The sequence below is a fragment of the Meleagris gallopavo genome, chromosome 13, assembly GCF_905368555.1.
Source record: "Meleagris gallopavo chromosome 13, MGAL_WU_HG_1.1, whole genome shotgun sequence".
NCBI lineage: Eukaryota > Metazoa > Chordata > Aves > Galliformes > Phasianidae > Meleagris > Meleagris gallopavo.
The window spans coordinates 18,965,942-18,983,086 of NC_139416.1; the positions used below are offsets into that span (position 1 = coordinate 18,965,942).

The 17,145-nt window shown below is 50.2% G+C and overlaps 1 protein-coding gene across 2 annotated transcripts in view; it reads left to right on the top strand.

Moving 5' to 3' along the window:
- ZFHX3 (zinc finger homeobox 3) overlaps nt 1–17,145 on the top strand; it is a 140,507-nt gene that overhangs the window by 101,557 nt on the left and 21,805 nt on the right. For both annotated transcript variants that reach the window (XM_085235027.1, XM_085235026.1), the window contains 3 exons: nt 6,402–6,509; nt 14,892–15,025; nt 15,219–15,419. In XM_085235027.1, coding sequence (XP_085091153.1) covers nt 6,402–6,509; nt 14,892–15,025; nt 15,219–15,419 — 443 coding nt within the window. The remainder of the gene's footprint in view (nt 1–6,401; nt 6,510–14,891; nt 15,026–15,218; nt 15,420–17,145) is intronic.

Below are 17,145 nucleotides of genomic sequence, written 5' to 3' on the forward strand. Positions count from 1 at the left end.
CCCTGGGCTGCAGGGGGATGGGAGCAACTCGTGCTCTGCTCCCGTCAGGAAGATGACCTTGTTTGTGCAGAGCTGTTTTCCCAGGCGATGTTTTCTGCAGGACCATGCTTACCCGCTTTGCCCGGCAGATGAAGAGTTCCAGAGCAGTCAGGGCCTTTCCTGAGCTCGTCCCCTGCCTGTCAGATCCAGGTTCCCTTCTGCTCCCACATGCGTATGCTGACCGCAGTAATGGCACTGCAGGAGTGGATTATTCTCTTCCTTATCGCTGCTACATCTTGTTGCCAAAATTACAAAGTAAAGGGTTGCGGGGCTTTATCAACCCTCCCCGCTGCATGCTGACTGTGGGCACCGCAAGCCCACGGAGTGCTCAGAAGCCGAGGCCTCTGGTGGAGCTGGTAAATCAGATAAAGAGCCTGAATGCAAGAGTAGTAACCATATTAGTAAAAGCATTTGTACTTAAGGAGATGTCAGCATCTGGCTGAAGATCTTCTATTTCTTTTGAGTGAGGAGCTTGTTCTGGAGATACTCAGTGATACAGATGCTGTTGTATTGGTCGAAAATTCTGAACTTTTTAATTGGGGCAGGGAATGAAAGAATAGCAGCCATAAGTTTGCAAACTTTTTGTTGTTTTGTTTTTTGCTGCTGAACTTCTTGTTTTGCTCACCTGAACGCTTGTCTGTATCAGTAACTGCACAGCAGCCAGCTAAGCTTTCCTCCTTAAAGATACAGGATATGGGGATGACTCTGCCAGTCTGGGACACATTCATAGGTGGCCTTTTGTTTTTCATCATGAAAGCAGCGTAGGTGCACTCTGACCACGCTCTCAAACAGGGAAGTGTTGTTAATCCAGGATATGCATGTAGGACTACTACTGTTTTCCTGCAGCCCCATGTCAGGTGCTGGGACTCACCTACCAGCTTCTTACATCAGGGCCAGATCTCCGTGGTGTTCTTCTCTTAATCCGTACCTTGTGCTTTCACTGCTTGGCATTCTGCTGTCTGTTTCAGGAAGTAAACAAGTTTTTGTAGAACGATCCAGTTAGGAGATAGTACAGAATGTATTTGAACATGTACATACGCACAGCTTGCAGCTGAGCCCCAGACAAGTTGAGCATGGTGAGAAATAAGGGAGAGCAGAAAAATAATTCCATGTGGATGGATTGTCTCATCCTCACGTGAAACAGTCTGCAAGTTAGGAAGAGGAGAACGTTTTTCTTGTTGGGCTGGTTACTTGGTTACAAAGAAATGGCCTAATTATTCTCGGGGTGATGCTCTGTGACTTAACCTGTGCCATTTCATCTTTCTTTTGCAAAACCGCTCTGAGGCAGTAGGCATTCAGAGGCAGAAGGGTTCACCATCTCTGAGTTCCCACCTCAGGCCACCAGCAGCTTCCACATCCACCCACCTGCAGCGGTGTGCAGCTAACAAGTGCCAGCACAGTGGGTTTACAGAAACAGTGAGGGAGAGAAACAGAAGGCAGGATGCTCCATTCCCCTGTATACTGAGTGTCCTGCACGCAGGAGCAGTGCCAAGGCCATGGGATTGCAGCAGTACCCAAGGTCAGAACCACACTGCCTTTTGGGTCACCCAGTGGGAGCGGAGATGGCCGTGTGCGCTGTGGCCGCGATGGGTCTCACTGTGGCCGTGGGGCAGCACGCAGCACAGCCAGTTCCTGCCACCGATTTCCCTGTAAGCGGGGAGCTGCTGCCCGTCTCGCGCGGTGCCAGGACAGCCGGTTGGCCAGGCTCTGGGCAGCGTGTCCTGGTGGCCCAGCTCGCCTTCCTGCCACGCTCTGTGTGTGCTCGCTCTCTGCCCCCGGCGTACAGGCGTGGGTTAGGTGGGTTCAGGTAAAGCCCTGCTGGGGTGTTCTCCCCTCCCCGTGCAGCCGGCTGTGCGTGGCCGTGCTGTCACCGCTCCCTGCGGCGCTGGCTTAAAAGCCAGCCGGGTCTCCGTGCTGCCTGTCTGCAGGGTTTTTTGGCTACTTACCCTGAAATGGGGGGAGCATCAGTGATTCTTTTTGTTTCAAAGGAAAGACCCTGTGTACAATTAAAACTTGTTTCTGGTAAACCTCATTCCAGGAAAGATGAGCTTTTAACAAAAGGCTTTTGACAGCTGCAGGGTATTTCATTTTTTTAATGCCGAATGAAAAATCAATACATTTTTCTAGGTTATACATATTCAGAACAGGCTTGATATTTCCATTATAATGGAAAATGGGTGTCTGCACATCTCGCCTGTCAGAGCTGCACCGCCGCATTTTCCAAGCCACTGCTAAATATTTCAAACCTGATTTGATTGTGGTTCATGACAGCTAATGTTTCTCAGCTCTTGAGCCTGCCGGAGGGTGGGGAGGCAAATGCGTGCCCTTTCTCTCCCGTCGCTACAATTCCACCACCCCTGAAATGCCCCTTACCCCCTCGGATACGAGATCTGGGTTTGTTAAGGAAAATACAGCAGGGAGGAGGGGGGAGGTCTTGGCTGCTCAGTCTGGGCTGAATCCAGTCGTCATTTGCTGAGTTCTCCACACCCACGAACTTCATCGGCTCGGAGGGGGTGGAAGTGCTGTGCACGGGAACTCGGGCGCATTTTCAGTGCGTAACTGAGCTCAGAGATTCCGACATCTGCAGATGTCAGGAGATGCCCATGATTTTCCAGACTCCTCTCCCCCTCTTTTTCACCCTCCCTCCCTCTCATAGTGACTGCTTTAATTTTAAATTAAAAGGAAATGCCACTGTCTAAAATGATTTATTCACAAAGGAAGAAAAGACTTTTCCTAGGAATTTGCATGGGGTGGTTCTGTATGATGGAGGAGCAGGCTCCTCGGCCCTCCGCCTGCCCACAGTTACAGCTGCACACTCTTGTTGTTGACCTGATGCCCTAAGGCTGGAAAATTCCTTGAAGAAAATTTATTAACACAACGTCACGTGCCTCGTGGTCGACACTCTGGCATGGGGACCCATGAGCAGGCTGTAACGTTTGGGTTTCAATGGGATGTGATCCCCCTCATACAAATCCCGTAGCAACAGCTTTTGACTTGCTCTGGTGAGCGTCTTGCAGAGGATGAAGTCCACTTACCCTTCACAAACCCATAAACCATGCTTAGCTGGGAAGCTGAGGGTACCAGTCTGGCTCCTACAACCTCTGTATGTGAGGCAGAGCAGCATCTCTGGCTGTCCAGAGCCCCCATTGCCTCCTATGAAACATCTTTTATGAAGGACTTCCACCCCTCTGTGTTCAGTGTCTGCCCTTGACCTGCAGACACTCCAGTATGCAGCTGAGATACTGCAGGGTCATCACACCCCCTGGATATCAGTCCTGACTGGGGCACTTCTTAAGACAAACAACTTTGAGTTGAGCACCTAACTGGGAGAGTTTTTATCGATCCCCTTAATGAAAATACAGTCAAGCTGCAAGGTGAATCAGTCCTAACAGACAGTGTTTGCAGCCTCAAAGAATCATTGTCATTTGGAAATAAATTTCCCGTATCTTACTGACCACTTGGCCTTCGGGAGTTGACCATGAGGTGTTCTTCCTACTCCTGTCTTGGCTGTCAGGCTTTAGGTAAAGGCAAAAGTCGCTGTTAGAGTACAGCATGGGAACAACGTGCCATTGGGATTTGCAGACAATTAAGGTGGAAGAAAACTGGAGCTTAACAACTCCATGATGCATGTGCAACGGATCAAGTAGAAAATTGGACCTTTCCTCACCAGATGTGCTACTGGTATTGTTCTGTCTGAAAGATGCCCCAAAGAAATGCAAAAGCACAGGTGGTTGGGTGCCATTGGCCAGCTGAGGGCTGCGTGGCAGAGGATGTGCCCCCAGCCATCCCCAGGGTCGATTTACGCACCGATGGCTGCAGGACGAGTTAGGTTGAGCACAGCAAGCAAAGTTGAATCCAGCCATCCAAAAATATCTGTTGGAAGAGCATCACGAGGTACCTGGAGTTAACGCTTCCCTGCCCCACATCCTCGTGCAGGCGGCAGTAGCACAAGAACTCCCAGCTGCAAGAGCCCCCCAGGAGCACCGGCACGGCTGCAGCGCAGCCCCAGGAGCAGCCTGAACACACAGCCAAGCAGCAGCGGTGCGCGGAGCTTCTGCTGCTGACCTGCAGCCCAGCTGGGCCTCCCGGGGCACATGCATCTTGTGCTCTCTTCCCTTCTCATCCTGCTTTAAAAGTTGCTTTTCAGAAAAAAAAATTGCACACAGTCGAGAGAGGAGGAGGAGTTTTGGAGCATGTGTGTGCGCTTTTCTGCTGCCTGCCTGTCCAGCACAGGGGTGTTGGAGCCAAGGAGGCAGATTTTATCCTCAGAGAGGAGCAGCTTCCAGGAATAGGGCTCAGCAAGCGCTTGGTACGAGAGTCTGTCTGGTGGCTTTGTTAAGGGCTGCGCAGTGAGACAGACTGCGCCTCGAATGAGGGGCTGCACGCTGAGCAGGGCAGAAGGAGTTGCCATTTGTAGCCTTGTTTTTTAATCATTTTCTACCTTTATTGGTATTCATAGCTCACATTTTTCCGGTTACTGTCAGCCTGGGCTTTCATCCATTTTAAGCAGCTATTTTTTCCCCTTGTTGATGATGATGATGGTATAAAGACAGATGGTGTAACTGCTTATGAATGTCCTATTTTATTTCCCTCAAACCAGACAGTGCACTTGAAGACGTATATTATTTCCACATGCTCAGGTTAGAGCCCAGACAGCGTCTGAGCGGGCAGCCAGCAGCCGTCCTGCTGCCATGCCGATGCTGACACCTCCGGGTCGTAGCCGGGAGTGCCGCCGTGCCGGGCACCTTTGTTGTGCCCACGGCGCCCGCGGGCAGCCGGGGCGGGGAGCTGGGACCCCCTGGGTGTCCTTAGCGAGGGTTTAACGCAGCAATAGACAACTCTTAATGAAGGGGTTTGATCAGGCCGGCATAAATCTGCTCTTCACGCCAGCTGCCTCGGTTAAATAGACGCTCTCTCACCCTGCACCACAGCGTTTGGAAAGCAGCGAGGCAGTGGGTTGGGGGGGGAGGGGAAGCGGGGGGGGAGGAAATAGAATATTTTCTGAAATGGGAACCCGACTGCTGATGCCACAGCCTTTTCTCCAGTAAGCTTGACCACTCATCTCACAAGGCAGACCGCTCGTCTCACCTCTGCATCAGTAACACGTGGATTTCTGCTTTCCCCAGAGGTGCCTCTTGCTCAGGGGTCTGTTCTCCTGGGATCCCTGCAGTTCTCAAGCATCTTTAGTTTGTTAAAAAAAAAAGTGAAAGAGACGTGGAGTATAAATCACAACGTTTCCTCTGAATATCACTGCAGATCTCTGGATCCTTTTGCAAGTTCCTCCTTGATTTAAGTTGCCACGTTCTCAAAGGGCACTGCTGAGTATCTGCAGTCTCCCAATATATATATTTTAATCCCAATTTCTTGCCCTGTCATTGTTAGGAGGAGGATGTGTGGAGGGAGATGATTTAACTAGTTAGATAGTTCAGATAAAGCCTCAGAATAGCCTTGGATTTTCCATGACCATAATGCAAGTTAAAATTATGAACTCTCCTGCCTGAAAGAGGATATAATGGCTTAAAAGTACCCTTTCCTCCCACTGTTGATGTAGCCCCCGTCAATTACGTGGCAGCTGCCGAGCTGCCTGCACTACACATGCATACCCGCAATGTGAGATGGTAATGTGGCTGTTACATCCTGGTGTTAGAGGTCTGGCAGCTACAGCTGTCTCTCTCCCTGTGTCCCGCCTAATGAGGGTGCCTGCCCATGGAGTCGATACGCCCTGTGCAGCCACGGCCACAGCGCACCGCTGCTTTTGTTCGTGGCTGGGGCACTGGCATTTCATGTTTTTCCTTCATGCTTTTGCACTGCTGCTGCGTGTGTGCTCGAGCTTTTCCCGTGGCCGGGATGAAAATAAGGCCCCTCAGCAGCCTCCTCCCATGTCGTGTCTCAGGGCCGTGTCCTCTGCCCCCTGCTTTGAGCAGAAGTGAGTCGTGTTGCTCTGAGGTGATCTGGGGGTCTCAGTGGTCAGGGTCAGCGCTGTGCAGTGCCATATATTCCTAGGAGCTTGAGCTGGGGATGAGGGAAGTGTTGGGGCTGAAGGTTCTGAGGGCTCTGATCAGGCCCCAGCACTCCTCTGGTCTGTGGCATGGTTGAGTAGACCCTTCTCATTCCAGGCAATCATTTTTCTGCTTGTTACACTGCAGGGGCTGTAAATGGCAGACATAGGCCAGATTCTTCACTTCCTCCCCTCAGTATCTTCCGTAGCCTTTCTTTACCAGCTAGTAGGTGGTCACTAGAGAATGCTGGGTGGCATCAACACCTGCCACCCAGTGGTTGTGCTCTGTTCCTCAGTGGCAGTTATTTGATCTTCTGGCTTGACTTTCATTTTTATGTTATTCTTTCTGCTTCTTGTTTTTCAGACGAAGCCACTGAAGATGCAGAAGGGCCCAATGAAACAGCTGTTGATGCTGAAGAGCCTGCAAAAGAGCAAGAGAGTGCAGGGGACAAGGACCAGAGCAAATGGACAGGTGGGTTTTGGTCCCTCTTTATCTTTCAATCTGAGAAAGGAAAGCGAGGAGTTGCGGAACACTACTCTGCAAAATTCTTTCCTTAAACAACCATGCTGCACAGTGCTGTTGGTGTGATGTAGGCGCTGTGAAGTCTTTGGGTGTAGCTTTGCAACAGGCTCACATAGTTTGACCCATGGTCACTCATGCATCCCCTGCCAGCCCCAGGGCCACAGGTCAGAGCTCATCTGTTCTCACATGGTGCTGGGCCTGACACAGGCAGTGGAAATCTGCAGCTGGGATTGGAGGAGAAGAAAGGGACTGCCCTTGTTGGCAGCTGACAGCGCTTAGGCTGGATTAAGCGTATCATGAAACCCCACCCTGTAGTTAAGACTGGAGAGATTGCTAACCTACTTTTCCATTATGGTCCTAACTCCAGTTTTGATGCAGAAGAGCGGAGAGGCAGACCCTGTGCTCATGCTGTTAACTGCTTGCTTTCTGCTGGATCTATGACATCCTGAAACAAACTGCAGGTGTATAACAATCTTTACGTTGCTGAGTAAGAATCTCAGCTTTCTTTTTGCAAAATCCGTGGGTAGATTTCACAGCTTCATTAAGTCTTCACAGGAAAACACACAGTGGAAAATGCAGCCTGGGCTGCTGTGTGTCTATCTGGACAAACAGCATCCAGAGTCACTATCAGCCTGAAGCGTAAAGCCCCAGCAAGGTTTCTGCATTTGTGTTGTTGAATTCGAGGCCTGCTTTCAAATGCGTAGCAACACTAGCCTTGAACTTGAAAGCAAAAGAAATTCTGAATTCATTTATGTACAGCGGATTTGCTCAACACATACCACCCCTCAGTCTTGCATTGTTTCTGCTTTCAAGCTCCCTTGAAGAGCATGGCTGTGTCACTGTGTCCTTGTGGACCCCAGACACGGAAGGGAATAGAAACCGGGTTATGTTAGTCTTGACAAACATAGAACTGCATTGTCCACTTATACAGGTTATCAAAATGCAGCAGTGGAAGTTGAGATGTAGCCAGGGAAGGATATGGGGATATCCCAGGATATAGGGAGCACCAGGGAGGCACTCAAACAATGCCTTGCTGTAAGAAGACTGCAAGGCAGGAGCTGGTCTGCAGCTCAACCCTGATGTCAGCAAAACTGAAGAGTGGTCACGTTCTCTGCTCTCATCTTGACTAAACGCGCCGACTGCATGAGAGACCAGCAGCCCTGCTGGCGGCACTGCACGAAGGCTCGTGGTCCAGCCGCAGGAGCAGGTTGCCAAGGGTTCAGTCCAGCCACGTGTGTTCAGGTCTGTGTCCACTGCTTCATCCTTGGGCGTTTTGAGGAGACGACTGCAACGATTCCGACCTGTCAGCTGCTCTTTTGTGAGTCCCAGAAAATGAGAGAAGTCCTGCGGGGGGACAGACATGGTATTTATCTGTAAGCAGAGGAGTGGCTGGGGAACCGCACACCTGCCAGCTTCGTTTGCCCCAGATTTTCCTGGGAATTGACCAAACAACTGTTTGTAAGTACTGACTGGAAGATAATGAGATGAGGAACAGTCGACACGGATTTGTCAAGAACAAATCATGTCAACACGACCCAATTTCCTTCCGTGTGAGGAAGGCCTCATTGCAGGCAGCATCTTGTGTCTTCTCCTTAGAAAGGGTTCTGGCGGTGCTGTTCAGGACATTCTCAAAACGAAGCTCGAGTAATCATGGTGTAGATGAAAATACTATAAAAAAGAGATGCATTTCTTCAGCTCTGGAAAGCCTCCCCTGGAGGATTGTGTCTGCTTCAGAGCTCTGGGTGTCGGGAAAGTAGAGCAGTTTCAGAAAAGCTGGACAGCACAAATAAAGACTGTGGTCAGTATAATGTCATCTCTGAGGAGAAAGTGGAAGGAGCTCAAAAAGAGGAGAGGACAAAATAAGTCTTCTTGTGCATAAAGTGTTTCTGAATGGAAGAAAATAATTTGATCTCTGTATTCAGGATATAGACAACAAGAAATAATGGCCCTAAATGGAAGAGAGGAAGGTTGGGGTTAGGTAACGGTAAAAAAAAAAGGTCTCCTGATACAGTCGGTGGAACACTGGAGCAGAATTTCTGGGAAGGTGCCTCAGAAGTGTTCCCTGAAGAGCAGAAGAGCTGCGGGCACAAGCAGAGCGGGCACAGCCTGCTGCAGGTCTGTGAAAGCGGGAGGTAGGTGGGACCGTGCAGGGCCAAAGGCAGCGCGGGGTGTGCTGAAGTGCAGGCTGCGAGACCTGTCCTCTGTGTGCTGTGCTGCGGTTTGCTCATCACCTTCCTTAGCGATTTACTCACCTTCTGTACCTCAGTTTCTTAACTGCAGACGGCGCGATCATTTTTGTGCGATTTCTGAAAAAAAAAAGACCTCGTGTGGCTGCCCGGAGTGAGTCAGGTTTGTGTGTCGTCTTTATGGCACAGCTGTGGCAGGCAGTGCTGGGTCAGCTATTTGCTGAAAGGAGAAACTTTGCTGCTTTCGTTGAAAGCTTGCCAAAATGTTTTCAGCTGCAGAATAAATTTATCGATTCATTTTTGTACTTATTTTAGAAGAGAATATTCCTAACCAAAAAAATTTTTAAAGTAACGTTTTCCATTAAAGTACACAAGAGGAAAGCTCCATCCCAAGCAAGAATTCCTGTTACCTCAGTTAAGTTCTCACACATCTCCTCATCGCTCCTGCAAGGCGTGTACAAGTGCAGCACGGTTTGCTCTCCGCAGGGCACACGCTGCCTCTGTGCACTTGTCACAGGCAGCAGTGCTTCGTGGAAGGCAAAGCTGCTGTGTGACTCCGAGAGCATTCCATGCAGAGAGATGGCTGCAGGGCCCATGTCTGTGCAGACCTGCTTGCTGTCTCTCGCGGCAGTGGGATGTGGCAGCTGCTGAGCATAGTGCAGTGCGACCCTCACTGCCAGAGCTGCCATCCCTTCTGTCCAGGGGTCCTGCCTGCCATCCTGCCCACCATCCTGCCTGTCGTCCTGCCCATCATCCTGCCCGCCATCCTGCCCGCTGCAGTGCTGCAAAGGGATGCTCTGCCCAGTGTCTGAGCAGTAGAAATTAGCTCACCGTGACTAACACACAACTTCTCACAATCAGAGAGAGAAGAAATGTGGCCATTCCTTGACTCCATTTTTAAGTTAGGATGTAAATGATTACATCCACACACTGATTTCCAGTTGGAGCCTGGACCCCAGCCGTGTAGCTCTGTGTGAAGCTTGCAAGATTCGGAGTATGTTTGCGCGTGTTTTTTAGCTAGAGAGAAGCACTTCAGTATGCGGTGACCCAGCTGTGAAAGAGACTTTCTTAATGCACTGTCAGTCGTGTAGATGTAGAGTATCAGATTTTTTTCCCCAAAAAACAAGAAACAAACTCTTTAAAATATGGATTGAAATGAAATATTTCTGGAGGAGTAGCCTGAAGGGCTTTTATTTTTTTTAATGATTTTTTTTTTTTTTTAATCCATGATGCTCACCTAACACAGAGCAATTAGTGCAATGGAGCGTCCCTGATTCGAATCCGTGGTAGATTGCTATTAAAGGAGGTATTAATGGGCTGCCGAGAGCTGGGAAATTGTTGCAGAAAAGTGTGTTTATGGAGTATGGTGCTGGCAGGCATGATTTCAATCGGATTTGACATGTTTAACATAAATGTATACTGCACAGCTCCTGCAGTTTATGAATAATTCCTACAGGCCCACTGCCTTTCTAATTACTGAAATTGAAAAAAACAGGTCAGGCACATCCTGACGGAAATCTATTACTGTCCCCCCACCCCCTGCTGCTTTTTTTTCTTTTTTTTTTAATATATGGCATTTGTTGAGCACTTAATGGCCAGAATGCTCAGTGATGCCAGAGCAAAGAAAAGGGGAGAGCTGGCAGGGAGCGGAGCAGGGGGCCATGATGTAGCATCTCTTGACCCTGGAGTGTATGTACGGGAGACTTGCAATGGGATGGGGATGGGGATGAGGCGGGAGCTTTGGTGTCATTGTGGCTTTCCTGAGGATTTACAAAGCACAAAAGGTTGCTGGGCACCAGCTCCAGCCAAGGAGGAGCGTCGGGCCAGGACTCGGGGTGCTGGGACCGCCTGGAAGCTGCCTGACGTTCAGAGCTGGGCTGCCCTCAGCTCACACAGTGCCAGCAGATGTGTTCTGATGTTTCCATGAAGTGAAGGGAGGCGATGGCTCCATGGAGGCCCTCTCCCCAGCTCCAGCAGGGCTCCGTGTTCCCAGCTGGCCACTGGCCGTGCTGGAGCCAGGAGTACCCCAAGGCTCAGCTGCTGCACTGGGTGTGCGGTGCTCTGCAGGCTGGTGGCTGTGTCAGCCCTCCTGTTCTCAGGCACTTCTGTGCTGTATGCCCCCAGCACTTGGAGTCCATGTTGCCTGCATCTCCGCTGAGCTTGTGCCCTTCCTGGCCGGGAGCTCCCCCATCTGCAGCACTGCCTGGCACTGCCCATCCTTCCCCCATCCTTCCTGTGCTCTTCTCAAGGAGTTGGTAGAAGTACTGCTGTTGATCTCCCAAGCTCTGCACATTGATTTCAGTAAGTGAGTTGATACAGACTCTCGTGGTAGGTTAGTTGAAATATTTATTCAGTTGAATTGGATGGTGATATTCAACCAGATTGATGTCTGGTTCAAGAACCATATGGAATAGGTAAATATAGAAGATTACCTCTTGTTTCCTCTATTATGTAAAACAAATGATATCCCTGGTTCTAAACCGGTAGTCTTAGATATCATTGCTGGGAGGTAAGGTTTCGGTGCACCACTTTGCAGGCATGGGGTGTTGCTGTGCTCGATGTGGGGTGAGATTGTGCCAACCAGGTCTTCCCTGGGCCTGGTCAGAACTCGTCTTCCTCATGTCTCTGTGTGGGCCTGCCTTGCCCAGCTGGCTTGGGCCATTTCTCTCCCCATTGCACTGCTCTGTCCGCAGGCAGCACCCTCTGGAGCCCCGGCACGGTGTCGATGCTGGGGGGCAGTGGGAGGTCTGTGGGTTGGTGCAGGCGCTGCCGCTGTGCCCTGTGCAGTGTCCCGGAGCTCATGGTGGTGCGGAGCAGCCTTGTGGCACTTGGTTGGGCCTTTCGGGCACTGTCGTGTGGACGTTCGGTGATAATTCTGTGGTTGGAACACACTGCGGGCTGCAGGTGTGACACAGCATTAGAGAAACGAATTATCTGACCATCTTCAGAGCCGCATTTTTGTAAGATAGCGATAACGGTCTGGGTACAAAGGTGTGCTTGCAGATCCTCATGTATTCACATCTGTCTATCATACAGTCGAGTTACTTATCAAATACAGATTTGAAAAAGTACCGTAGAGCAACAGGCAATGTACAGTCCTGTTAGTGTGGCTACAAGATCTTATTAGAACGAATGGTACCTTCAGGGAATAGGGAATGTAAACAGACAGCGTTTCAGGAAGAAACATCCAACCATATATTATTAACACGAGAAGTAACAACCAGCAGCACTGTAATGGTGCTCTACACCCAAGTGCCATTTCTGGAAGGCCCAGGCCGCACTCTTACAGTTGCTGGTGGCCGGGGTCTCTTGGTGGAGTTCCTCTCCCACGTCCGTTCATGCCGTGCTGTCTCCAGGTGTGTCCCACCTGCCGTTGGCTGGCGCTGAGTGAGCAGCTTGCTGCGGCCCCATCCATGGTGCTGCGGGGATGGCCTGGCCCTGCACACACAGGGGGGGAGAGCTGTGTGAGCACGGGGCAGGTAGAACAGTCCTCCCGCTCCTCAGCATTTCCGGAGGAAAGCGAGAGCTGCTGGAGGGATGCTTCTGTGTTGGCGGGCATTCGGCGCAGGGTGGGCGGCCCCATCCGGCTGTGGGCTCGTGGTGCTGGGGGGAGCTTCAAGGAAACGTCAGGGAGAGCTGAGCAGAGGGAGGCACCACCAAATATGGAATTTTATTTTCCATCGTGAGATGAAAACAGCTCCCCAACCCGCTGGAAAACTTTTTCCCAGGCTGACGGCTGAACTTGGTGGGAAGAGAGTGGGTGTGGGGGAGGGGTCGTTCCGTTCTCTAAATCAATGGAGATAGCAGAAACCCCACTGTAAATTTCTAGGGCAAGTGGCAAGCTGGTTTACGGAATGCAGGGAGATGAGAACCTCTGGCTTACGGAAAACAGCATGAATTAATAATCATTTAATTGGCTTCTCCATTATGTTGCTGGGTTGGGAGATAGAAGTTTAGATGAAGGGGCTGTCAGCGGTGCTTTAGCTAAAAGAGCCTGATGGCTGGGCGGTGGGGGAGGCAGCTCTTGCCCACCCGGACCAGGAGTCATCTGCTTCTTGGGACACAGCTGGCAGAAGGAAGGACCTGCACTCGAGGAAGTGTCCCATTCCACGCGGGGAGATTTCCCTTCATCCTCTGAAATGCAGGAGGTGCCAAGGATGTGCGAGAAGTCTCCTCAAGGCCCCAGTAGGACAGCACTGTCCTGGTGCACGGGGCTTCCAGGTGCATTTGTGGAGTAACACAGATCTCTGAGGCCAGGCAATCTGTAATAATCCGCTCAGAGGGTCAAAATAATGCAAGTGCTAATAGGTAACTTGTCATACATCGTACTGTAAGCCCATATCCTTCTGTCCTGCTATTCCTTTGCCCCAAGCCTGGTGCTGAGCCGAGCCGCAGGAGCAGCACGTCCTCATTTCTCCAGGCAGAAAGGAGCTTTTAATTCCTCTGATCTGTGATGTGGACTGAATGTGTCACTTAGTGAATTTGGCTGTTCATCAACAATAAACTGGGGTCTTGAGTTAAAATTCCCATCTGAGCTGTCAGCACAAAAAAATGATGCTTAGAAGAAATATTCAGTATGTGTTTTTCAGTTCACTGCAACAAAGCAGTTTCTCTGGGATCTGGACAATCATTAATAGTTCTGGTTCTGAAGGATAAAAGTTAGGGATGGATCAAGTGCATTTAGAAAAATGGGCATGGAAAATGGTAAGTAAAAGTAAATTTTAACTGCTTTTCACTTTTCCCAAATTGTACGCTGGCTGCTTCCCATAGGAAAGAAATTGGAAGTATAGTTGGAATTTCAGAGGTTGCACGAAGCGTTCAGCACACTGGGACAATGTCTACAGTTGGGTCACTGAACTCGGTGGCTGCATGGGTCTTTTCCAACCTGAATGATTCTATGATTCCACGAAGGTAGTTTGCTTCTGCATGACTGGTGCTTGGGGCTGAGGCCTGGCAGGGAAAGACAGAAACACATTTCGCTTTCCTTACTGTGATGTGGTGCCTCTGAAACACGTCTTGTGTCAGTAAATGAAGGGTCTGTGAGAAGGAGGCGGTTTACCTTGGTTTTGCCCAGACTGCATCCTCTGAACAAGGCACAGACACCAGTGAGCTCACCCAGAGAAGAAGAGGAAGGGGGAAGAGTATGGGGGGACCGGTCTGAGAATGCTGCCGTGCCTTGTTAATCGGCAGCCGATCCATCATATTAAATATCCAGCTGTCATATATTACCTTTCAAGTGAAAATGAATAACTCCCATTAAGGGCGAAATGGGTTTGAAGTCGATTCGAGACAGATTAAAGTACTGTTATGAATGTGTGTTCGGGGAGGAGGAGACGGGGGCTGTGTATAATATACTTGTCCTTACAGTTTTTAAATAATAGATGTCCCACAAATTTATGTACTCCGGGCTGCCAGGGTTCGGGGGAGGGGGAAAGGTCAGGGTATGCGCCTTCTCTGAGAGCCTTAACTTGCACAGAGCCTCGCTGTGGCTTCTGGGTTCCTCTCCTGCATTACTGAAACACCGCAGGATGTGCTCATCCCACGCCCTGCAGGTTGGGTCCCACTGCTGGGGCTCGGTGGGACCGCTGCTGGGAAGCGTCCGCAGTGTGTGCTGTTCCCAGGGGTGGGCCCAGCAGTTCAGAGCCATCCTCCTGGGGCCGCCTGGCACCCAGCACCCAGTCTGTACAGCTTCCAGCCATCCCTGGGGCAGACGCTCTCCAGGCTGTTCGCATGCAAAGCTTCGGGTGCTCAGAGGCAGGGGTTTGCATCCTGCTCTGCCGCACCTGCCCAGCTATTCACAGGAACGGTGCGTTGGCCTTCACATCTGACCCAGCGTTTGTGAGTCAGATGCAAGCACACGGAAGGAATCCTGCACCTAACAGGCTGTAGGCAGCATGCATAAGTAGCTGTGGTTTCTCTGCTTCTGGCTATAAGTGACACAATTCCCCTTCTGTGGAAGATAATTAAGAACAAACTTTCTGTGTCCAAGTAGGCTTTGTAGGTTATGCGTTAGTCCATGTACTCATCCTCACGCAACTAGGCAGTGAATGTTTCAAGAAAAAGCAGCAGTGTAAATGGTAACAGCATCTTCATCCAACATCAGCCTCTTTGGGAGTGTCCTGATGTGAATCTCTCCTTGTTGCAGCGCCAGCCAGCCAGGCAGAGAAGGAGCTGATGGAGCCTCCAGCATCCTCCAAACGAGTACCATTTCCCGGCAGCTCTGAGTCGCCTCTCTCCTTTAAATGGTCAAAAACTTCAGAAGAGACCAAATCGGAGCAGGTAAGGACAAGCACTCGGCTTTTTGCAGATCTGTGGGTAACTGTTTCATCTGTGACAAAAGTAAAGAGTAAAATAAATGAAAGAGGGTGAAAGGTGGTAACTGATTGCAGAAGAAGACATCAAATTACTAAAGTCTAGCTGTAAGGAAAAAAGAAAGCTGTAACAATTGCACAATTCATTTTCTGCTCTGCAGATGTACCAGTGTCCGTACTGCAAGTACAGTAACACAGACGTGAATCGGCTGCGGGTGCACGCCATGACCCAGCACTCGGTGCAGCCCATGCTCCGCTGCCCGCTCTGCCAGGACATGCTCAACAACAAGATCCACCTGCAGCTGCACCTCACTCACCTGCACAGTGTGTCCCCTGACTGCGTTGAGAAGCTCATCATGACGGTGAGTCACAGCATAGCCAGGTGTGTCTGCTGTCTTTCTAGGGAATGCGAGGAGTGAAGGGGTGACCTGACCTGCGTGGGCTGTGCTCACTGCAGGGGCTGAGGGGCAGCTTCCTCGCCTGCCTGCGCTCTGTCATTGAGGTTTCTCCCATCCTTGCATGTTTCCTTTGCAGAGACCAGCTTGTCCGTGCTTGGGCGTTGTGGCAAATGGCAATATTGCAGTGCTGAGTGAGTAATCTCATTGTGAAGAGATTGGAATAAATCAGATTTCCTTTAACTACTGAAGTCATTGCATGGGACTACATTTTGCACAGATCCTTCTGGGAGATGCAGCAGCTGATGTTCTGTGCTGGTTGGGTTGCAGAGGGAAGGTATTCAGGAGTTGGTTAGCAATTCCCGGGAAGGACAGCCTGGGTGATCAAAGTAACGTTAGAGGAAATTAGGTATCGAGTTCCTGCTTAGAATGTGATTTTAAGAACCAGTAGAGTGGCTTCGCTTGGCAGCCTTGCCTGCTGGAGGAGAACCTGTCCTGTTGAGCAGCCCATGTTCTGCACTCTATTCACTCAATGAGGATCGTTGTCGAGATTTTGTGAAATAGGATGGACCTGTTAGGAATTACTCCATACAAAGTGGCAGCGTTTCCTTTTTTTGTGTAACAGTTCACTTTTTTCAGGGTAACAAGTAAGGGATACATTGACATCAGCCAAAGGGAGGTGGAACATACGCTCCAGTTTTAGAGCAGATTGTCAGTGTTGTGCCAGTGTCTGTGCTGTGTTTGTTATTGCTTGTGCAGCTTCTAATGGCAGCAGAAACTTCAGACAGCAGATTATGGTCTAGCATCGTGCATGGGAGCCCTTCTCCAGTGCTGCCTTGGGACCGAAGTTCGACTGTCCCAAGAGCCAGCGCTTGGTGAGGAATAGCAAATCAGCAGCAGTGTTCAAGTTGCCGTCTGTGAGAGGTGGTGGTGTGCTCTGCCCCAGCAACGCTGTTGGCTGCAGGTCTCTCCCATGGGCACTGTGTGCCCGACCTTGCAGTGGGCTGCGCCGCCTCCACGCAGACACACTGAGCAGAGCCTGGCTGCATCCGCAGCACTCGTCTGCTTGCTTCCATAAATGTCACTTGGGAGCCCAGCATGTTCTTTCATGAGTTCTCTTTTCTTGGGTTGCACACGAGTTTGCCTTTCCACTTGTTGGTGTGGTTAGTCAGTGTAAGATACAGGTAGAATTAATAACGCACATTTTCAAAACCCGCTCTAAACTCACAAATCAAATGTATTGTCCGATTCCTGCACTTCTTTTATGCAGTCTTCAAGGCAAGGTTGTGGCTGCACTTAAGAACTTGTTACCAAGTGCACAAGTGTTTGTTTCAATTCCTGACAGTTTTGTGATTTCTTTCCCGCATTCCAGCTCTGTTTCTCCCTTCTTTGCTGATTGCTGATAATGAAGGGCTGTAATAACATGTTTGTCATAATACTCATATTCTTTTATCAATTCACTTTCTGTGGCATCAATTAAGCAAGCAAATGCAGCGCTACCCAGCTTTTCTCTTACCATTCTTTGGTTTTCCCTCTCTAGCACCATTCCGGTCCTCATGTGTCTCCTCACATGCTGTTGTGCTGCTCATCTTCCCTCTTTGCTCTGTGAGCCACCCATCCTCTCATTTTTCTGCCCTCTGCCTTCCAGGCTCTGTGGGAGTCATGGTGCAGTGAAGGCTCACAGTGACCACTC